Raw genomic sequence first — 24,418 nt, forward strand, 5'->3', positions numbered from 1 at the left:
ATCAACAACATTTAAAAGGGTCTTGGGGTGGCTCACCAAAAAAAGGACTTGCATCTGTATCAGCAGTTTCTCCCAGGTTTCTCAAAGTAAATAAGTCTTTGCAATGTTGTCTGGTCTGTATCGCTGCACAATTCTGTGGAATTGAGGCACATTCATATAAAGTAATTTGCCCAATTTCTGACAGTGTTTGCGCTGTCATCTTTGATGTTCTGAGTGTTAGTTTTAGCAGTGCACGGAGGTGGCACCAGTTATGGTTGCTTAGCGTACCATAACTGGTGAATTTCAAGGGTTTTTTGGTTTTACTTTCGGTTTTACTTGTAACCATAACGTCCCTTTAACAACGTTTTTTCACTGAATTTCATGGGTTTTTGTTAGTGCAACTTAACCATAACGTCCCTTCTAGCTAGATTCTCTTGATATCTAATCTCCCTTGCTCACTTTTGTGCTCTTTAGGCTTTGGCCCTTCCAATCTCTTGCCACAGGTGAGCCAGGCTCTCCACTTTCCTTGTACTTGTATCCCGACTGAACCATAGCTTAGGCCCCAGTGGTCTCACAATCTACCTATCAGCACCCCTTTTTGCTTTTGACCTCCTTGGCTTGCCATCAATTGCTCTGTACTTGCAATCTCTCTGCACCTTTTCTGTGTCCTTGACGATCAAGGCTTAGCCAATGTTTGCTCTCTGCTTATGGCCCCTCTGTCCCCTTCTGCTACATCCTCTCTCATCCCTCTCCTTCTAAAGGTTCCTCTGATAGGACCTTTCCTTCTCCTCTGTCCCTTCTAAAATGTCAAACCTTCCTTGACAAGACTGCCTTCCTGCTCCCTGATCATTCTCTTTCTTGCTCTTCTCTCTTTATCCCAGCAACCTTACCCACACAATCTGTCCTTCCTCCTCATTGATTTTTCCTTCTCCTACACCAACCTTGGGAATCTTTCCTTCCACCCCTCCTTCCTTTGGCTTTGCTTTGTAAGTCACATCTACACTCTAATGTCTCCTCAATCTAACTGAGGAAAGAAATCTCCATTGATACTGCCAAGAACAGGCTCATTTTCCATGATTGGCTGGGGCGGTCGTATAATATCTTTCCATCATCTGATTGGCAATGGCCATTGCAATGATGAGGATTTTCTACTTGAGCACTGAGGGGAAATTATTTGAAATCTGGTAGCCATCTTGCATTCAAGCCACGCAGATTGGCAGGGTATTTGGTGGGGGAGAAAGAGCCCCAACTCTACCCAATTTGCAGCCTTGTCTTCTAGCAAAGGGGCTTATACTTGGGGAATTTTGTATAGTGGGGGTCTGCTTATTTCCGCTGCCATGGGGAATTTCTAATAGGTTTTCACAATCTGCCTGACAGGGAAAATAAGCATTTTGCAGGGGGCAGGGGGGACTCGCTTCCGGTTGGAAAGGGAGAGTTTCCACTATACTGTTTTGGCTGTAAGTATATGAGATCTGTTTATATCTTTTACAATCTGTGCTGTTGTAGTATTAGGGAGAGTTGTTTGGATCTCCTTACACCCCTTCTGTTGGGGAATGGGCTTACCTGGCCATTTTTACTTTCCATGCGTCTTTTCTTTCTCTTACTCCAGTTTGGATTATCCTGATCCATTCCAGGTTTTCGTTCTAAGGAATGTAAGGGTACGAGACTGACACAAAGATGTCATAGTGGTTGCTATAAACTTTTATTTGCTTTAAAAGAAAAGGGAAAAACCTACCTATTCCTAATACTAAGAGGGGTTTCCTTGCCTCAAATAATGAACTAAGGAGAATGTCCCAAATAATAAGTGTCCACCGTCGTGTCGAATCCCATTTCCTTCCCTTACGCTTATAGACAACTAAGGATAAGGTCTTTGCTGAGTCCAGAAGAATGAATCCCTTCTTCTAGACAGAGGATTAAAGGTTCCTTGGACAAAGGTACCAGGCAGAATGTCTCCCTTCCCCTGGTTTCTCTTCTCCCAATGCTAGGAGGAAATGACTCAGTTTCACCTGGCTTCCTTCTCAGTGTGGGTCAGAGACCCTTGTTGGCAGATCTTGTTTTCTCCTTCAACAGGTACTGCAACGAAGAAGAGGGATGGCACTTCTCTTGCTTCTGACAGTAGGAAATGTCTCCCTTTCCCATGGCTTCTTTCTCAATACCCCACAATATCATGGGGAATGACTCCCTTCCCCTAGACCTTCTGCTTCTCACTGCCAGGAGGAAATGACTCCCTTTCCCCGGGCTTCTTTCTCAATGTGGGTCCCAGACGGTTGTTGCCACACCTGGTTCTCTTCTTCACCAGGTACTGCGATGAAGAAGAAGGATGGTGCTTCTCATGCTTCTTGCACTACTTGGTTCACTATCCTGCCAAGTATATGTGTGGTCTCCTCACTTCTCCTGCTGGCTGCATGATAAACATGGCTCACTATCCTGCCAAGCACTATCTATCACCTTCTTTGATGGTTGGCCACTTCTACTTCTTTCCAGGTTCCAGGCCCTCCTTTCTTGGCTTTCCCCAAACCTCTATGTTTGCCACCTTCTTCTAAGCTCCCCTTTGCCTGTTGGGCAACTCAGATACCTTTGGCTTTGGTCTGCATGGGTTCCGACCACTTCCAGGCATCTGGCGTGCAGCAGGGGTTTCCTCCAGCTCTCAGGAATTTCTCGTCATGTGCGGTGGCTCTGCACCTTCCCTGTTCCTCTGGGCTGTGTGACTCTCGGTCCACACTCTCCCCAGGTCTCAAGAACTTCCCATGCTTCAATTCGCCAGTACGGTACATGGCCTTGCCACTCTGCATCAGCTATGGAGAGTACTGCTCCCTGCTCAGCATCCTGGTCTGCTTTTCTCCTTCCCGTTTTGCTCAGACGCTCGCGGTTCCTCCTAGTAGGGATCAACAGCATGTTTTGTCCTTCTTACCTTTTTATATCCTGGTAACCAATAGATGGTCCATATTGATTAGTCAGCTCCTGATGGTTCCACAGGGTGCTCTTTAGCACTCTGCACCTCTTCTTCATCTCACTATTGATGTTGTTATTCTTCACTGGGTTGTTGGTGCTCTTCTTTGTCCCAGTTTTGTTATAGGAGTCACATGGGTAGTCCCTACTCATCCTCATCTCAGTCTAATGTAGTGAGCTAGAATGGTCTACCTTACACATGTAGATGGAGGTGTGTGGGACTAGGATACCCTGCACAGGGTAAGAGGCTGAGGGAGGTAGTAAAGGGGTGGGTGGATGCTGCGCTCTCCCTAACATGTTTTCTCTAATTCCATAAGGAATTTCCCTCCCCATGTCATCCACCCACGGTGCACCACCCCCAGGCCGACTATTGCACTGTGGCCGCCCCGCCCTGGCCCCATGAGAAGGGTCCTCCCCATCGGTGAAAGGACGACATGCAACGATTCGTCACAGGGAAGAAAGCATTATAGGAGATGTAGTCCAAAACTTTCATATTTTGAGGTGGCTTGTGGAAATAGTGAATTGGAGTTCTTGTTGCTTTTCCTTTAAAGTTACTAACTTCCTGCAGAGTTATCCCTTACTCCCTGTATGTTAAATCGTGAAATTGGGAATTTTTCACAAAGAGTGTGGTTTGTGATGCGGTCTTGAAGCACTTGGGAAGGGGTCCTCCTACCCTCCCTTTGCACCATAGCAAATGTGGAAGGACAATGTGGTATCCCAGATACAGCCTCCAGAGGTCACATTGTGTAGCAAGAGGCTTACCTTGGCCATCAGTCTTCTGGGACTCCCAATTGTGTCGGTCAAATGTGACCCAATTAGAGTACATCTGGGGACACATGGGGCGTACAGCCATCACACAATCCTACGGAAGAGTAGTAACTATTCACAAGTGTCTCCAATGCAGCCTTCAGAGTTCCAGTTACTTACCAGTCACAGGTATGAAAGGGGGATGGAATTAAGTGGGGGTCTGGGAGTTTGGAGCAAGGGGAAAGTGTGCAGTTGTGTGGAAAGAGCAAGGATGCAAGTGGAGGAAGGGTCAAAGAGAAAGATGGGAAAGTTGGAAAAAGAGAGGAGGAAAAGGAGATGTACAGCGGTCCAAAGTAAACAATTAGCATTGGCCAAACAAAGAGGTCCAAAGGGTTAGAGAGGGCACCGAGAAGTAGGTGGCAGAAACAGTGGGACCTGCAGTTAGGTGCAGCAAGTGGACAGGTTGTCAGGATGGGGAGAGACATGTCAACCTTGGTCCAGAGTTCGGTAGGGTCACTGCAAAAAGACCACATAAAAGAAGCAGATGGAGATATATATATATATATATATATATATATATATATATATATATATATATATATATATATATATATATATGCATATGCTACCCGGCAAGTCAGTCCAGACTCTGGTGGGACTGACAAGTCAACCAAGGAAGCAAAATAAGACCTGCCCCAAAGAGGCTGAACAAGAATAGCTCCTTGTGAATTTGAGCCATGATGGCTCTTGGAGAACCTAAGCCAGAGGGGCTCCCTGTAGATCTGAACCAGGAGGGCTCTTGGAGAATCTGAGTTAGAAGGGCTCATTGTAAATCTCAGCCAGGAGGACTCTTGGAGAGTGTGGGCCAAATGGAATCCATGTGAACTTTAGATAGAGAATCACACTTACAGCATAGTCCCAGATGGCTGAAGAGGCAGTCATGAGTATGTGGTGGGATTGGGAGAATCCAGAACCACTCGCGAACACAGATCTCTGAGGATAAAATTACAGCAGCCAAAAATCAACTCGGAACTAATGGGGACACAATTAAGTGTGGCTTGGAAGCCAACATTCTCCAGTGTCCAGTGACCACAGTAAGAAGGACCAAGGTTTTCCAGCAATGTGTATCTCAAGGAGTCACCTCTCTAAGAGTCACCTCTCTAGGGAAATTGAGATGCTTTGATACTTTGGTGTGAGTTGAGGTCACCCTGACCATGAACTGTTACATTATAGAACTTGGGCCTCAGAACCACGGCCCTAACAGAGGCCAATTTATTTGCTTACGAACATTGATCTCTGTTTTGTTGCCCATGAATCCTTGCACTCGTCTATGGAGAATCATTTACATTTGGTTTACTTTTCTCCAAGTAAGCCTCTGTTCCGAGTCTCAAGTTAAGCTTTCTCTGAACCTGTACAGTATGCCGTATATTGTTGCATCAGTCTGTTACAATAGTTAGGGGATAGGTAGGTGGTAGAATAGATGACAAGGCAGGATAGGAAGTATGGAAAGAAAGATAGAAAGTATTCAAATATTTGTTCCTCTTTCCACCCTTTAATTGTTCTAATTTCTTTTATTTTCCCATGTGCTTTATTACATCCTCTCTCACCTGCTGCTCATTTCTGCTTTTGTCTAATTCCTTACTCCTACATCCCGCCCCCTTTCCTCCATACTTTTGGGACATTCCATCCATCGGGACAGGACTGGGCACTTTTGAAGCATCAAAAATTACTTGTGGTCCTTCTTTTATTTTTACGCTGGGCCACTGCCCGTGACCATAGCCCCGCCTTCCTGAGCTCTGCCCCGCGCATCGCCCTTCAGTCCTTTTCTCCATGCGGTCGGGGTCGGACGCACTTGCATCATAGGGAATTTTCTGTTTTTTTCCTACTTTTTCTTCATCTTCCTGCTCCAGTTCCATGGTCTTCTTTTCCTCCATCTATGCTGGTGTGGCAGGTATGTGTGTCCTGTTCTTCGTGCAAGCGTCTTTTCACAAGGGCGGATCCCCATTCTCTCTGTCTGGAGTGCTTGGGCCTGGAACATCGGTGGGACTCTTGTCTCTACTGCAGCTCTTTCTTCTCCATCCAAGCACGCGTAAGATCGTCAAGTGGGAGGAGGTGTTCCCAACGACATCCTCCTCCACATTTGCAGCAATTCATCGATTAAAAAAGGAGGCGTCCGGTAAGTTCCTTCCTTTTTAGGGCACTCCATCTAGTGGACTCCTTCCCAGCATATTCTGGTTCTGGGAGGGGTCCAAGTGCCTCTTGTACCAGGGTTATTCCGGAGGTTTCCTGAAACAGACCTAACCTGGATTCCAGAGTTTCTCTGAGGTGCCCTGTCAGGGGGCGACAAAGACCAGATTTTCTTCTGAGGTTCCCCATCTGGGGGCTAAAACTAAGCCCAAAGCTTCTGGGGCTGCTACAACTGGGGTGATTCCCAAGGTTTCCCGGTATGGGACTAGACATACCGAGCCTAGTCTCGAGGTTTCCTGTCAAGTGACTAAAAGTACTGGGGTAAACCCAGAGGATCCCCAAACAGGGGATATTTAAAGGACCAGAAGGATTGAAGAGCTCCTTTTAGGAGCTCTGGCTACTGGGCGTGACCCTAAGCTTTACCACAAACAATCTTGTGGTCATACCAATCCTGCTGAGGGGGCAAAGAATGAGGGCAAAGGCCCTAAGTGTTCAGGTACCGGCCCTGCCAAGGTTCCCTCACGGAGGGCTAATTCTGCCGCAGAAACCCAAAGGGCTGAAAACTCTCCAGGTCTGATAGTCGGCTCTGCCGAGGTTCCCTGTCCGAGGGCTAAAACTGATCCAAAAGCCCCTGTAGTGACAATGGCCTCACTAAAACCTGTAACGCAGATCACTTCAGGCAGTGACAAAATGGCAGTTCAACCCACGTAGTCTGAAGCGGCCATTTTGACAAGCTCTTCCACACCAACATTCTCAATGGTTGGTACACAGGGGCCTACCTTTGTGTCCGACGAAACGTGGACAATAGAAACCCTTTTTGCCCTCCAACGAACTGGCATGCAAGGTTTCCGCTGCCACACACGGTCTTGCTTCCTCCTGTGGATCCAGCTGGAGGAGGGCCATCTTGGCAACCAGCATCAATACAATGGGATATGCCACTTCAGAGTGGCCTCTACCCACCCCTCTGCCTAGACCTTCCTCAGAGGATGCGTTCTTTGGCAAATTCCAGAAGCTCATGCACTCCGACCCGCTGAAGGCTTAATTTAAGAATATGTTGAAAGAAATGTATTCTAAGCCTCGAGCTGCAGCCTGCGCCTCCTACTCAGCAGGTTTCGGTACTGCCTCCTCTGCTTCCAGTGGATCCCCTCCTGCACTTCCACCGCTGCCTCTGCTTTCACCAATGCTCTAGGTGCCAGTAGCACTAATAAATATGCCCAGAATGTCTGAAGTGCCACGTGCCATGGATCAGTTTTTCTGTTCCCACCACAACTGACGAGGAGCATGCGGACCAGGATAGTGAAGACCCGCCCCACTCATTCACAGCTTTTCATGACCGGGTCTTGAATATGATGGTATGGCTGGATATTTCAATACCCAAGCATCCGGCTCCACTTTCAGGAGCGTTAGCTCTTACTGCACAGTAGTGCATGGGCCTTTTTCTTCAAAAGGATGTGCTTGCTGAAGCCCATAAAGTCTGGGAGAAACCTCATCTGGGCAGCATATAAATAGAAAAATAGACGCTCGCTACAAGCTGCACTCGTCAGAGGACATACCCTTGACTGCATATCTGCTCCTGTCATCAACGGTAGTGGCAGCAGCTACGCTCCAGTTTAAGCCGTCTTCAAAATCCTCCACGTCTGCCTCTCAGGTCATGTCCAAGGAGGACAAAATTCTACATGGCATCAGGAAAAAAAGTGTTTTCCAATTCAGGTCTTCAACTGCGACAAGTGAAAGCTGCAGTCATCCTTGCAGCATTGAATCTCAAGCTGTAGATGAAGCTTTCCAAATTTCAGGATTGTATCCCACATGACAGGTTGGAAGATTTTAAAGAGGGTCTATCTGATGCCAGAGTACTGCCTCAGGACCTGCCGGAGGCCGCAGCCCATCATGTAGATACTTACGCTCAGGGCCTGATGGTTGGAATAGACATTTGCCCCCAGCTAAAGGTGCGTATAAAGAGAGGTCGGGGACCCAGACAAGGTCCTTATCAGGTTTTAGAGGGTTCCAGGTGCGTTGAGCATGCTGAACAGAAGGTTCCTCTGGTGGACCTCGAAGCAGGCAGCAAAGGAAAAGTTGCTTAATTTTCTCTTGGCCATCAGCCTCATCCTCTGCAACAAGAGGTCTCGCTCCCGATAAATCATCCAAATGATGTTTTCCATCGGCTACACGAGACTCTGGTGGGAGGACGTATATCGTCTCATCTGGAAGAGTGGCAGGCCATCATAGAAGACCGATGGGTTTTGTCTGTCACCCGAGTGGGCTTCCGCTTGCCCCTCCCTCATACCCCAACTTCTCACCCTCCTCTTCGGCAGACTGGGTCTCCCTCCCTCAGAGCCGAGGTACAGAAACATCTGAACCTCAGCAGTGGATCCTGTTCCCTTGCGAGAGCAAGTGGAGGGCTATTACTCCCATCTGTTTACAGTGCCCAAAACCAGCAAGGCTGGCCTGGGCACTATCCTCGACCTCTGCAACTTCAATATTTTTCTTCCCCGAGAGAAATTAAAGATGATCACGCCCAGCCAGAAAAGGTCCTCTCTCCGGAAGGGGATTGGGTCAGTGTGGTAGATCTCCAGGACGCTTATGTGCGCATCCTGATCTGGGCCCCACATCAGAAATACCTTTGGTTTTTCATGGGAATGAAACATTTCCTATACATATTGCTGCCACTTGGTCTCAGTTTGGCACTGTGTGTCTTCACAAAGATGGTGGTGGTCAGAACAGCATTCCTCAGACTGCAGGGAGTACATGTCTATCCATATTTGGACGATTGGCTTCTGCTGTGTCCTTGCCTCCGGGCTGTGACAGCCAATCTTTGGTCATTCCTCCAGCTCCTGTTACAACTGGTGCTGTCGGTGAACAGGCAGAAATCATCTATGACAGTTGCTCAAGACCTGATATTTCTAGGTTTCCGTTGGGATACTGTCAGTGCCAGAGTTTTCCTAACGGAGGACAACCACGTGCCTTATTTTCCTGAACTCCTCCCACAGGTCAGCCTGGTGGTTCCAGAGACTGCTTGGCCTGATGGCTTCATGTGTTCTAGCCCTGCCTCTTGCAAGACCGAAAATGAAGTGCACGCAGCTGGCACTGTGGAGCTGCTGGTCCCAAGGCTTGGACGCAGACTCCAAAATTATACCAAACCCATCTTCCATGATGCTGGTTATTCAATGGTGGTCAACCTCCAACAACCTCTCAGTGGGAACCTCCTCCCAGGAGCCGTTACCACAGGTCACAGTGAAAAAGGACTACTCACTTTCGAGGGTAGGGAGCGACATTGGGTCATCTCTAGGTGTATGATCTGTGGACATCCCAAGACAGGATGTCTCATATCAACTTCCTAGAACTTTTCGTGGTCTGCCTGCATTGAAAGCTTTCCAGCCTTCTATCATCAACAAGGTGGTCTGAATGTGTATGGACAATTCTGTAGCTTTGTTCTACATCAGCAAACGGGGGAGGGCACCAGGGCACCTCCTCTGGTAGATCTAGCTATTCAGATTTGGAATTGGGCAGTCCAATACAATGTATGGGGTTGCTTCAACCGGGGTTATTCCTGAGGTTTCCCAGTCTGGATCTAAATGTACCAAGCCTAGTCTCAAGTTTTCCTGTAAAGTGACTAAAAGTTCTGGGGCTAATCCTGAGGACCCCGAGACAGGGGCTATAATCAAAACCAGCAGGATCGTAGGACCCGATTTAGGGGCACTGGCTACCAGATGTGACCCTAAGCTTTCCCACAATCTGGTGGTAGTACCAGACTTGCTGAGGGGGCTACGGAGGAGGCCAGTGGCCCTAAATCTTCAAGCAGTGGCCCTGCTGAGGTGCCCTCACTGAGGACTAATTCTTCTGCAGAAACTAAAGGGGCTGAAAAGCGCTCCAGATCTTCTAGTACCTCCTCTGCCGAGGTTCCCTGTTAGAGGGCTAAAATTGATTCCAAAGCCCCTAGAATCCCTCTGTTGACAATGGCCTCACTGAAACATGTGATGCAGATCACTTCAGGCAGTGACAAAATGGTGGTTCAATCCACACAGCCATAATGCAGCTGGCACGTAAGCCTTCTACAAGAACGTAGTGCAAAAGTAAATGGCTTTCTGTTGACTTTGTCTTGTCTTTTATATCGGACCTTGCAGCCTCTGGCATCCACATCTTATCATGCAGAAAATATATGTCAGCCATTGCATCTTATCTTTCTACAGATAATTGCACTTTTACTCTGACAAATCCAGTAATCGAGAGGCATTTCGGAGGCTTGCTGACGGTCAGGCCTCCTCACCCAAAATGGGATTGAAACGTGGTCCTTACCGTTTTGTGTCACAAGCCATTTGAACCAATGGCCACTAACGAGCTGAAGTTTCTCTCCTGAAAAGTGGCCTTCTTGTTTGTAGTGACATCAGCGAGAAGAATAAACGAGTTTCAAGCTTTCTCTGTAAAACACCCATTCTTGACCTTTCACAAGGTTAAGGTTGTGCTTCACACTCATCCTCTTTCATTCCAAAATTGTCTGAGTTACCCATAAAGCAGTTGATATCCCTACTGGTTTTCTTCCTGAACCCGGTTTTGGATTTGGAAAGGGTTCTGCATAACCTGGATGTCAGAAGAGCTCTAAAGTTTTACCTTGATAGAACAAGCGAACTTAGAAGCTCCTCACAACTCTTTGTAACTTCCAGGGACCGAAAAGGGAAACCAGCTTCAAAAGCGTCCATCTCACGATGGATCGCTTCATGTATCTCAGAGGCTTATACAATTCAAGGCCTTCAGCCCCAAGCGGCGTACATGCACATTTGATCTGTGGCAAAGCAGCTGCTGTTGCCTTCCAGAAATATGTTCCTAGGGAGTCCATAGCCAAGGCTGCTACATGGGCTTCTCCTTCGGCTTTTGTAGACACTATTGTCTTGACCTGAGCTCCTGGCTGATGCCCAGTTTGGCCATGCAGTTCTTAAGAACTTGTTCGAGTAAGGGAAATTTCCATCCTCCCGTTTCTTTGGTCAGTGCTTGGGAATCTCCCAAAAGTATGGAGGAAAGGGGATGGGACATAGGAGTATAACAAAGTTACTAACCATAGTGACTACCTTACCCCTAGTCCATAATCCCCTTTCCTCCATATGCCCGCCTGCCGTCCCCTCTATACGTTTCCTCTATGGTCCTTCGACTTTGGCTATAGAAAAGAACTGAAGGGGGATGCGCGGGCGGTGCTCAGGAAGGCGGGGCTATGGTTAGATGCAGTGGCCCCATGAATCCCTGAAGATAGAAAGGACAAGTTATTTTTGATGCTTCTAAAGTGCTCTGATCCCATGCTGATGGACGGAATGTCCCAAAAGTATGGGGGAAAGGGGACTATGGACAAGGAATAAGGTAGTCACTATGGTGCGTAGCTTTATTATTTTCTCAAATCTGGCCTTTCTTCCTTCCCCAAACTTCACTCTCCATAGTATCATCCTCTTTCGCTCTCATCTCTTTTCTGTGCATCATTGCTTCATTTTTGCTGTCTTTCATCTTATATCTCTGTATTGCTTGCCCATCTCCTTCTTCCTCTTGTCTATTTTCATTCTTCCTCTTGCACCTATCATCTTATTTCTCCCAAATCCTTTGTTTTTCCACTCTCTCATCATCATTCTCTTCCTCTTAAATGATCTTCTTTCATCTTAACTAAGGTCTCTTCTTCCTTCCACTCATCACCTTCCTTTCTCTTCCTCTTCCTCTCAACTCAGAGCCATAATTCATACTTTCTTCTTGAGAGCTTCACACCCTAGCTAGCCACCTGCAACAAGTCCCTTGGGTTCGTCATCGACAGACACCTCCCCCTCAAACATCACGAAGCAGGAAAGACACAAAACAGCTTGGTACTAACTTTCTCTCCTGCAGTAAATCAAGCCCTTCATCCCAGAAAATAACTTCAGATCTGAAGTCTAAGCCTTGGTCCTCTCCCAGGTGGATATTGGCAATGCCCATTTGGAATGCCTTCCAGCGTCTACCCTGGAACCCCTGAGATGTACCCTGCATGCTGCAGCATTGTTCGTTAAAGGACCCAGCAAATGTAACCACATCACCCGACCCTCATCGAACTACACTGGCTACCGCTCCAAGCCTGTATCATCTTCAAATTGTGCTGCATCATCTACAAGGCTCTCACACTGAAGTCCCAAAGCTATCTCACTGAGAAACTCTGCACCCCTAGGATCCACTAGAAGTAAGGCCATGTAAAGACTTGAACTCCGCCGATACAGGAAGGAAAGGACCAGAAGGCAAGCCCTCTGTGTCTACTTCCCAAGACTCTGGAACCTCCTTCCTGTCAACATCAGTCTTGCCCCCTCACTTTTACAGTTCACGAAGAAGCCCAAGACCCTCCATATCAAGGAATGGCTCCTCTCTAACACCTAGATCCACACACCCCACCCCCAATTCCCCACCACACCTGAGACTCATTGTTCAAAAGTTGCTCCCCACTGTTTCCTCTCCTGGTTGCTTGTAGATTCCTTGCTCCCACATTTCCCACCCTCCTCCCCTGCTGTTATCTCCCCACTTCCTATTTCTCTACTTCCTTCACTGTGTTCTACACCCCCTGTGATTGCAAAGTGCTCTGTTGTTTCTCGGAGCTAGGTTTGCGCTCAATATATACAATAATAATAATAATAATCATAATAATAATAATAATAATATTCCTCTTGAGGTGTACATTTATCACATTTCCTAGAAGACTAGAACAACCTGAAAGGCCTAGTGTTGAAAAAGGTTAAGGTTACCTATTCCCATGAATGTATGTGTATTGTAGCAGACAATATTTATGCTGGAAGTCACAAAAGAAATCTTGTTTGCGATTAGTTTAAGTAGGATGGAACTCCTCAAGCAGCAGAGTAAGTACATCATTGCATTTTCAAAATGACTCAATAACATGAGATGAATTTCCAGTGCAGTCTGTTCTACTTCTAATGTAATTCGATCTGCAATTCTCTGTCATTATTTCCAGGTCCAATTCTTTTTAAGAAAAGCGTTCTATGTTCCAAGAGATAAGTTATAGATGTAGTGCTAGTGTAGTCTTTCTGAAATGTAGTGAGGATAACAAAATCAAAACAGCAAATTAGGGTAATGAAATTGTGCCATTGTCGGGTGTAATTCATCCAATCTTGTCTTTTCTTGCATTTGTGATTTGCTGTCCCATGATTTGCTTGCAGAAGTAGAAGTACCAGGACTGTGCGAGCTGCACACGGCTGACAGGGGACAACTTGAGATCCCTGTGAGAACAAATATGATTTTATCATGTATCTTTTTACTAGGAGGCCATCACAGAGGTTGACCTTTAACTTTAAAGAAATTATGAGTTTAACGTAATGTTTTTAGAATTATCAGGATTTTAAAGCTGTTTAAAAAACGAAACCAGCAACTAACTTGTGACTGCCCCTGACCAGTAGGTCTTGACAATCCAGCCAATGAGCCATAAAATCCCGACAGGTTTTCGGGATAGCCACAATTAATGTATATGAGAGATTTTGCAAATAGTTCATTTTAATTGAGTTTTTTTTGCATATGCTTTTGCCATTTTAAAAACCTGGTTTGATTTTCCTATTCGAATAAACACTTCATGTTCAAGAAATAATATCGTTTATGCACCTATGCATGTTTCTGCTCTGAAGGAAATTGCTCAACATGGATATTTGCAAAAAATAAATTTACGTTTTCATTTCTAATGTGTATAAATGTGCTTTTAATTACGTTTCCAGGCTTTTAAAACGAAAGATGGCTATATTGTGGTTGGAGTGGGGAATGACCAACAGTTTGTCACCATATGCAAGGTACAGTTGGAATACTTTGGTTCAGCAATTTAAACTGTTTGTTTTGGATTGACTTCACATTAATATAACCAGAAGCCAAGATCAATGTACTGGCCTGGCAGACATTCCAGAATTGCTAGGTGTTACAAAGTGCATATAATGAGAATCCTGTTTTTTTCATGCTGAAGTAGTTCACTGTGCTAACTCATTTTGAACAATTTTGGGGACTGCAACGAATAAATTGACTGTCTATCTGGGCATGACGCCAGATACAACGTTATTAAATTTAATGGAATATGTAAAAACATCTTATGGGTGGAGGTAAGAAGCAATGTTGGGAAAGGCAAAGAATTAATGAATCACTCTTTGAATATTGTTCCAAGAGGAAGCTCAAAGCTTTGAAGGTAGTATGGGCGTGAACGCGGGTGTAAGGGGATTTCAAGCAAGTGCTGAGAAAATTGATTCAAGCGTTTGACTCGGGATCAAAGGACCCTTGCTTTAAATGACCAATGTTACAAATATGAGGCATGCAGAAGTCTGTCCCTGTGAAGTCATAATTTAAGAGCAGTGTTAAATGTTTGCAGATGTTCTGCCATGTGCCATTATGTTGAAGACTTGTGATCTCCAGAGTAAAAAAAAAACATATCACCCAAATACCATTTCACAGTTATTACTGTTATTGCAAGTCACAGTAGTAAATCCTATTGTTATTTGAATTTAATTGAATTTGCAAACCTTAAAACATGTCAAACATCTTTTTCATTGGGTATTGAAATTTGTATGGGAAAAGCAAAACATTGAAATTATCCATTTGCCTTTGTTTTTCTGTTGTCTTTAAAAGCATAATATGGCTTTAGAAGCGATGTTTCTATTTCGTTCTTTAGGTTTGTGTACTCCATTCACAAGTATTGCTCTTCGGCACCGTGGTGAAAGTTGTACGTTTAGCAGGAACACGTTTCTACTAACAGACTATTGTGCAGTTCCTCCTTGGATAGGTCTCGTTTTGACCTGACTGGCATTGTCTGCATCCTTCTCTGCCAGAGATTCTGCTAATTGATTATCTTCAGGGCTTTGGGGTGATATGAATTGGAGGCTAATTTCATGACTGATCCTAAGATGTATATTACCTTTGGCAAAGAATGAGCTTCAGGTCACATGTAGACAATGTTAGCCTGTCAATGTTCAGGCTATTCTTGGCATACTGAAAGTCATTTCTAAAAAAAAATGTGCATGAAAGTCATCGTGAAACCCGCAGCGCAAGAACAAATGGTTGAGATGTTGTCACTCGTCACTGGATGAGGTTCTATCATTGTCCCCTCACAAGGCTGACTCTTGAATTAAGTTTAAGTCCTCTGAATAATATCGGGCCACGATGGGCACCTATAGGAATTCAGAAAAGCAGTGTTTCTTGTTGCAAAATTCAGTGGTGAAACATCATTGCGACACATTGTTAAAAAATGTTCCTCCAGTAAATACAAATAACTCTGGGTGGAATAAAAATGTCATGCTACTGGTTCCAAGCCTTTGAGCCATGGTCACTGGAGACCTCAAAATCCTCATTTGGAAATCAGTGATCAGTGGGCTGCAATTTCCCCTAGTCTGAGATTCATACAGAGCCCGTCATCTTGAAACTCATTCTTCCTACAAGCCTGCTTTTCTGTCATGGACATTGTTCAACCTTTACATTAAACCTCTTTGTGACCTTTTAACTAACATGGGAATTCATTTCTCTAATTGCTCAGATGATACCCAGCTGCTGATGGAGCTGAACGGAAGGTACAGTAAGGACTCCGCACAACTGGATGACATTATGGCTTGGTAAAAGACTGGATGACGAACAACTCTGTGTTTAAACAGCACAAAGACCAAATTGATGATCTTCAGTACTTCACAGGCCAGAACTAAGCTTGGTCCAGATGACAACTGTCTGAACATCGAGGGGCATCCTATAAAGTTCATGGAGAAGGTTAAGACGTATGGGACACATTTGGAGGTTTCTGTCGGATCTGAGGCACAGTTTGACGGGGTGTCCCGCAAGGCTCAATACCATCTGAGGAAGTTGAGACAAATCCATCAAACCATTCTTGTCGCCTAAGAATTGAGAGACCTTGGTCAGGGCAGTCATCATGCCGCATATCAACTTGTGTAATGCCCTTCTAATTGGAGCCAACAAGAGCTGCTTAGGGAGGTTGCAAATCCTTCAGAACGAGGCAGTGAGAATTGTTTGTGACATTCCAAAGAGGGGACATACTGCTTGTGCTAGGAAGAGGTTACACTGGTTACCTGTGCAGGCGAGAATTAAATTTGAGGCCCTCTCTCTGGCTCACAGGTGTATCTATGGGGAGGCTCCAACCTACATCAAAGTTGTACGTCCCTTCCAGGTGTCTTCGTTCTAACACCAAAGGGCAGATGGACGCCCCCAAATTAAAAAAAGCAAGAGGATACGGACGTTACTTTCCTGTGCAGGCACCTCAGATGTGGAACACAAGCCCTTTACAGTTGTGTATGGAAAAGCAATATTTGCGCTTTCGAAAATGTCCGAAAACATTTCTTTTTGATTAATGGTTTTCTCCACACTTCCCCAGTTTGTTGTGATAGGTCTTAGTACAGAATTACAGAGTTTTTGTTCTTTGTAGTCCCGTTTATTTCGTAGTCCTTGTGTTTCTGTGTGCCCTGACGCATGCGGGTTCCAGCGCTCTATAAATAAAGAAATAAATACATAAATAAAATACCTTATGTGTAGACAGTATGTATTTGGCTGCAGCCAGCGTATATTTCAAAATCCTAAACAGAACAGTGATCAATTTAAATTATGGTTAAAACCTTAATGGGAAATTAGTCCACAGCCAATGTCCTGGAAAAAATGGGAACTGTGAGAAACCTGAAGGTGTCTCACTTACTAGTCCCTGGGGAGCTGTCATCCAGGTGGCCAGGATAGGGCCATCGCTATTGGATCCAGTTCTTGGGGGTGGACCAGTGAGGAAGGATCACCTGGATGTGGGGTCCTCGGGGAGTCGAAGGGGCACACTGATGGTGAGACCTTGTATCCCCCTTCTTATAACATCTTTTCCCAATCCTACCAGTAGGATACTCAAACACTCTATCCTCCCCCATTTTCCGACACAAACACTTTTGCACACCCCAAAAGACAACAGACTAGCCCCACAGCCGTTTACCTGACATGCCCCAATACAAGGGCCAGGCAAAGTCAGGCAATTGACCAGAATCACACACATCTGATGGCCCTTTACCTTCCCGACAGGTGTAAAAGGTGGAGCACGAGAGCACATGATGAGCATGGCAGAAGGTGGACTGCACGACGAGACAGCTATCCAAGCACAGCAGTTCAAGAGGAGAAGAAAAGCGTAGAGAACCGGAGGGGCGACAAGGAGAGAAGCGACCTTGCCCTTTCCGACCGAGACCTGCGAAGCCACCGCCCAAGGAATCGTAAGACCGCGAACAATAGCCAGCATGTGTTGCTGCAGATGTCAACAGTACACACCTACACTGATAAGCAGAACAGGGAGAGACGCTTGCTACCATGGTATCGCCCTTGACTCCAGAGACAAGAAAAGCCAGGCGGTTTATCGTGGCCGAGTTGAGGGGAGAGCTGATAATAAACCGGACTGTGTTGAACAAAAGTCGAAAAGGGGAAATTAAGGAAAGTTCAAAGAACTATTAACATAAAGGGAAAACCAGCTGCAGAGAGCTCTGGCACCACATGTGTGCTCATTCGAGAGACTCTGGTTGATCCCATATTTGTTGAAACTACAAATACCAGAAGGCCCTAGGACAGCCAGAAGGAGAAGGTCAAAGTGGTCTTACAGTGGTCTAGCAAAACCACCTTTACAGTCGAAAGTCTTTGACCGACATGTAATTGAAAAGCTAAGGGAGGTGAATCCCATATAGTGAGAAAAGAGAGAGAAACTGTAGGATTGGCAAGAGGGAACCCGACGGAGCGATGCCAAACATGCCGATGTTCGCAGATGACATTTTCATGTATGCCTCAGATCCGAAAGTACAATAGACCACATATTGGATGCTATATGGACAACACTCAGGGTTTAAAGTCAACTATGTGAAATCCCTTGTGTTGCCATTGGGGCACATGACAATAAGGTGTTCTTAATTGCAGAGCACAAACTTTGATACCTTGAGATTACTTTGCCCATGGACCCAAGGGCTATATTTGTCAAAAACGATCTGCAGTTATGGGCCAGGGTGAAGGCAGACTGAACTCGGTGGACTAAGCTGATGCTATCTTGGATGACGCATAGGGGCGTGGGCTGGTGCTCATGGTGTGAGGAGGCAGAAGTGCTGAGCTCCAGCCGTGATCCTGGAAACTGATCCTGTGATGGTGGCCAAACGGCACTATCAGCAAAAGAAAGGGCATCTAAGGAAGGACAAAGCGCTTCTCCATGATACCGCAACAAATCTGAGCAAAATCGGACCTGTAGAAGATAAGTTAGACCTCATGAACTGATCCCCCCCCTTGGCTGCACAAAATGGTGGGCGCAACTAGAAGCCTGTGAAGGTACGGGGGAAGGGCAGAGCACTGCCGCCGTCCTGCTGAGTGAGAAGCCGCCCGAGGGAGACCTGAATCAACCCGCAGACCAGAAACTAACCAATCTGCTTTGACAGCGAAGCACACAATGCCAGATAGAGGGCACAGTGGCACTCCCATACCGTTGCTGCAATAAGAGAGGACGCAGTCCGCCCTGGGCTTCTGAAATTGTGAGAAGATAATATACGAAGCGGCGCAGGAGACAACGGGAGCTGCAACAAAGTTGGTGCTGCGGCGCCAAAGCGTGGGCAGGGCTTCTACGAGCCACTGTGTTGTCCAGACATAACGCGGTGTCCCATGCATCACGTGAAGGTGGAGGGGACCCCCCCAAACAACTGGACAGCGTACCAAAGAGAAAGTCAGGGCAAAGCAAGAGACCCGGGACCTGATTGCCCACCTGCAACGGGCGACCAAAGCCATAACGAGGACTGATCAGTGTGGAGCCACAACACGGGACAAGGTGCTCTGGTTGACAACACTGCCAGAATTGAGGTGAGCCACAAGCCCACGGAGAGCTATTAACTTTTAACAGCAGGAGCTGGCTTAAATAGCGGCTGCCACCCGATGAGCAACATAGGCATTAACTCAACTGCGGTGGGGGACGGGGTACCCCCACTAAGCGAACCGTCAGGAAAGCGCAGTTACAACGGGCCTTGGGTACTGGATAACATATACAAAGTGAACCCAACAACACTGTACCGCGCTTGAACTTTAGGTATCCCACAAGACCGGTGACCCAATTATTATTGAAATAGTGAGCTTATGCGAGAGCTGGCGAACACTGGGGAGAGTAACTCATAATGCAATGCTGCAGCCCCTCAACTAGGTGCCAGGCGAATCGGGGAGACACGTGGGCAGGCCCAGGGCGAACCCAGGATTTAGCGCAGGTCTGAGGTGGGATTGAACAGTTCCTGACAAGGACAAGGCCTTGAACTCTAGAGACTGTAAATTGCGAAAGTGTGCTGACACAATAGCAAAGTACATGAAATGACCACCAGTGTAGCGCGCCATTGAGAACAGTGCACGCCGTAAACCAAGTGATATAATCCACAGGAGCTCCATAAGCGCAAAATACTATAACACGGATCTGGGAACCAGAGGCAGAATTGGAGTAGCCTGCTGACATAGGTTGAGAGGAGCCGGGACACGTAGTGGGGGGCACAATCTAGCAACTACGCTCTGCTCACACGAGACCCTAACACATGTGCAAGCAGGATAATCACTGACAGGGCAATCTAAGTGGCCCTGAACCCGATCGGGCCTGCCACGTGGGACCGCAGCACTGACAAAAACACAGCTGGAGCACAATTCAACTGCCTGCCACGCTGGGAGAAGGCTGCGAGTGGTAACCCACGATCACCCCAACCAACAAGACAACGCTCAAAGCCAATATGTCGACATATGGCTCTTCAGCAGGTGAATAATTTTTAAATCAAAATGGCTTTTTTCTGAAATTAAGGAAAAAAAATTAAATACGAAAAGTAAAAGAGGAACTTGGTGTAAAGCAATTGGCTAATATATTCAAAGCAGATGAAAGTTTATGAAAGGCTCAACAGAATGGCATTAATTTTTGCCCCTCTTACCTTTCCAGTATTCTGGCTTTATTTGTACCTCTTTTATTTTTCATATTTCGTTTTTTCCTTAATTTCAGAAAAAAAGCAATCTTGATTTCAAAATTATTCACCTCCTGGTGATCCACTTGTAAAGTGGTGTAACACGTGTTGAGGTTATTTCTTTTTTACATTTGAGACTTGTCTCACAATAAAGAAATGCACAAAAACGTATATCTGAATATTTTTGTTTTCCTTCACGCATGAAAAATGAAGATCAACTCTTTTCTGTCATTCAATTACTGTTGGGCAAACACAACAGTGCATCTTTGTTACAAGCGACAAGGAAACCCCAAACATAATCAAAAGCTGCCTAGAAAGTGAGTGAATGTTTGCACTTTCACCTTAAATATATCTAAGACACACCTCGAACTCCTCTAAATAGGTATAATACTGAATAGCAGACATAATGGCAGCAGATTGGTCTATGCAACATTGTATAGCAGGTTGCCCCATAGACCTACTGATTGCTTGGCATTCCCACCCAACCTTAGACTTTTGGCTCGGCTAGCAGCACATAAGGAAACCGAAACCCAGGAGCTTGAGTCACGTCACATTACTCCCCACTTTCCCAATTAGCCCATCATCTCTGAACAGCTTGACCATAAGCCACAATATCCCTCCCATCTGTGGTTGACCTTGCCGTTGCTCTCTATTCTGGGACATTCAAGGGAGTATGAGCACATCAGTTATCTTCATTCGCAGCTTAATGAATAGCCCTTGTGTAACTTCTGCATCACATGTGAGGAGACTGCAAATGTGTCAATTTCGACGTCCTATTTACAGCTTCGTGATTATGCTGGGTGTTGTTGCTCTTTTTGCCTCCAGAGACTTGCTCACTCCATCTTGTATGAGCCTTATTCACTGTTAATTGGCCCATACTTGGCTCTTGCCCATGTTTTCATCTTCTTTAACCTAAGAGAAATATGTCTCACACTCATGACTTTTCCATCTGCCTCCCTTTGTGCTTTGCAGCTATTTCTTGATATAGCATCCTTGATCCCAGGCCAACATAGACCCCTCTTCGTTTACACATGAAGCTGTTTTCCAGTATTCCTGACTCTGCAGCACTGGTCTGTTTCTGAGTTAGTTCGAATTAATCTTTGCATGAGCCAGTGCCATTTTCCAATTATGGCCATACTATCCCTTTTATATATTCCTCTATAGCAAGCTTCTCATCTACCTTGCGCTGCTGCGTATTTACACTTGTTGATCCACAAGTTAGTTTATCTTCTTCTTGCTTACATGATTACTTTATCATTTCATACGTTTCTCTTGTAACTTCAGCTATATCGTCATTCTTAAGTATTTTCATATTGTTTCAGTGTATCCTTGTATATCTTCTTCATGACATTATTCTGCCCTCGTTAGATGTCACTCAGCCCTCCATGATGTCCAATGGTGCATGAAGACATCCTTTGACTCTGTCAGCGTAAGGGTACATTCGGTACGGTTGTCTGAGTGCATATCATTTCTTGTACACTTGATGCGGTATAGGGACAACACAGGGGGTTCCACAAGAATTTCCTCTCATGCTTTTCCAGTATGACGCCGGTGAGAGGGTGGAAGTTAGGGAATATGCACCCAACTGCTCCTCTACAACATAAAGCATGGCCTATCTGGCAGCACTCAATACATTACGTTTACAGGGTTGGCATGTTGACTTGTAAGGGTGGTTCCCCGCTCTCTTTCCCAATTCTTGATTTAGGAAGGGTAGGGTCTCTGGTGCTGAACTTTACCAAACCAATCCCTGGTGTGCGTAACCTAGGACCTTGGTTCAGGGGAAGATCAGAGAAGCTCCTACAGGGGGACATCTAACCAAATAAAAATGAAGCTAGTTTAACAGTTTCAGGATTGAGAAAGAAATCAATGGTATGGGCCTACGGTAAAAGGAGGTATGGTTCTACGTTATTTCGCCGCGGTATTTTTCATCGCGGGTTTTTTCATCGTCGTTCTTTTTTCTCGAAAAACTCATTTTTCTTATTTTTTTTGGGGGAGTTACCCCCCCAAGCTCCCCTTTTTTTTGTTTTATTCCCTTACACCCACAACCATATATTACATTTTTTAACCCCCCCCCAAAAAAGAGTTTTTTTCGAAATAAAAACAGCGATGAAAAATACTGCGGTAAAATGCGTGTATACCGGAGGTATTATCCTTAATCCAATCGCTGTTGTAATCTGCACACAGTTCCATTGTGTCTGCACCCAGGAGAATGTCTTTCAGCGCCCTGACAGTCTCTGGGTTTTTAAGTGCCCCAGCACGTTTCATTAATTAGCCTTGGCAGGTGAACCACAGATAAATCATCCTCCAGGAATCTGTTGCTGTGTGACACGCTCCTACCGGAGCAACACCTGTCAGATTATCCCTCTTTCCCTGGGGTTTCCTTGTGCTTTTACTGACCATACTTACCCTATTGAGGTGGGACTAAGCCTGATGTACATATGGTCTTTCCCCTTTCTATAATAATTGGCAGGCTGAAGAACAATGGGCTAGAGGGTTGCCCAGAGCTACATCAGAGATTAATATTAATTCCAGACATTCCAGCCAAAACCTCTTTTGTTAGTCATCCACCCATCGATCAGAAAAGGCCTCCACTCTAATGCAGCTAAGAACAGATAGATCAAGGAAGTCTACCCTAGGGGTGGGCAGTACGACCAGAGGGCATACCGCCCACTAGAATGTGATCACAACCCCAAAGTCCCACATAAGAACTGGAAGCTATCCTCATGGGTGTGGTTCATCAGCCGTTACCTACATCAGCTGCTTAAAGAGACACAGATAGGAAAAGTTCTAATAATGGTAAAGAAATGGAGATATAGAGAAAGGTCCTGACAACCTTGAAAGCCAAGTGGGGAGGTGGAGGCACAGGATCACCTCATACAAAAATCATCATGTCTAAAATAAAATAGAATGGGCCTCATTACATGTCAGCCGGTCCGGAACCTAGTGATTCCGTGATGACGATGACACTGTTACCGCGACCACAAGGTTGCGGAATGAACGGCCAATTACGGCTTTTCGGTCGCGTGCACCATACCAACGCGAAAACGGTGTCACAGCCGCCACGTAAACACCCACGGATACGGACATACCTCCCCAAAAAGCAGTGGAAAACCTGTGTCCGCAAACTGAATCACCGGAAGTGAAAATACTGTGACTGCGATAACCAGAAACAGAGAGGCGGCCATTAGTTAAACCACAATCCACTGCCATCCTCACACACCACAGGCCAGATAACCTCCCTGAGCTCTGAAAATCATCAAGCACTATGGCATCCCGGATTACAGCAAGAAGACAGTGCAAGCAGAGGTTCAGTGAGGCAGAGCTCACAGCGCTTGTGGAGCATATAGTAGACCATGCCGAAATGCTTTTCAGCGCAGTCCAGCCGCGGACCACCAAGCATCGACATAAGGAGGTCTGGGCTGAAGCTGCATGCAAGTGAGCAGCTGTAGGGGTGACCACATGCACCGTAAAGGACTGCCACAAGAGGTGGCATGACCTCCGGCTCAGAGTGTTCAACCTCATCTCTGCACACCGCTAGCACAGCACTGGCACCGGTGGAGGCCCAGCATCCGCACTGAAACTGCAGTCGTGGGAGGAGTGATGCAGCACTGTCGTGCACCTTGAGGGCATACAGGGCATTGGCGATGCAGAGGCAGGAGTGAGCCCACCTGTTGATGCCGGTAAGTTCACAAAGAACAAAGGCATGAGTGACCCAATGGACCCACTGATAACCCCACAACCCCATAGCCAGGGCAGGAGTGACCCAATGGACCCACTGATAACCCCACAACCTCATAGCCAGGGCAGGAGTGACCCAATGGACCCACCGATAACCCCCACCAGCCAGGGCAAGCCAGGGCAGGAGTGAGCCAATGGACCCACTGATAACCCCGTCCCCCCCAGCCAGGGCAGGAGTGAGCCAATGGACCCACTGATAACCCCCACTCCCCCAGCCAGGGCAGGAGTGCCCCAATGGACCCACCAATCACCCAGATGACAAGCAACACACACCCAATACATGGCCCCTGGACACCTGAGGGTTTGTAGCGCTATATAAATGCCAAATTATTATTATTATTATTAGTATTATTATTAGTATTATTAAATTATTATTATTATTATGCACACAGTGCATGACTGAATACAAGCAGAGACACACACACCTGAGTGCATCAACAGTCAAATGTGTGTACATGCAAGTGGTCACAGATCGTTCAGTGTGATGCATGTGATGGACCCATCAAGTACCACCACACAACTAACAGCATGCCCTCTGTATCCCCACAGGCATGTCAAGTGATAGCGACAATGCCCAACAGGCGACGCAACGTCCACCTGCACGTGGCCAACACAGCCCTCTTGCCCGGTAGGATGAGGCAAGCTGCTCCGGGACACAGGCACCAGCACCAGCTGCATCCATGGCCACAGATTGTCATGATGCCTACCCCCGGGGACCCAGACCAAGCCCAGCAACCCCGGAAGCAGGCATCAAGTTATACTAAGCAAACCCAACAACCCCTGCTAGGGGCTATTTGGGTGCAGTCCTGGCGCCTATGGCGCCAGGCTCATAGATTAAAATCTACTTGATGCAGACCATGCTGCAAACTCAACTGATGCAGACC

At 46.2% G+C, this 24,418-nt stretch overlaps 1 protein-coding gene across 1 annotated transcript in view; it reads left to right on the forward strand.

Moving 5' to 3' along the window:
* SUGCT (succinyl-CoA:glutarate-CoA transferase) overlaps positions 1-24,418 on the forward strand; it is a 2,028,246-nt gene that overhangs the window by 1,798,124 nt on the left and 205,704 nt on the right. Inside the window, exon 10 of the mRNA XM_069613296.1 lies at positions 13,569-13,640. Coding sequence (XP_069469397.1) covers positions 13,569-13,640 — 72 coding nt within the window. The remainder of the gene's footprint in view (positions 1-13,568; positions 13,641-24,418) is intronic.

The sequence above is a fragment of the Ambystoma mexicanum genome, chromosome 5p (assembly GCF_040938575.1).
Source record: "Ambystoma mexicanum isolate Mex_15411 chromosome 5p, UKY_AmexF1_1, whole genome shotgun sequence".
Taxonomy (NCBI): Eukaryota; Metazoa; Chordata; class Amphibia; order Caudata; family Ambystomatidae; genus Ambystoma; species Ambystoma mexicanum.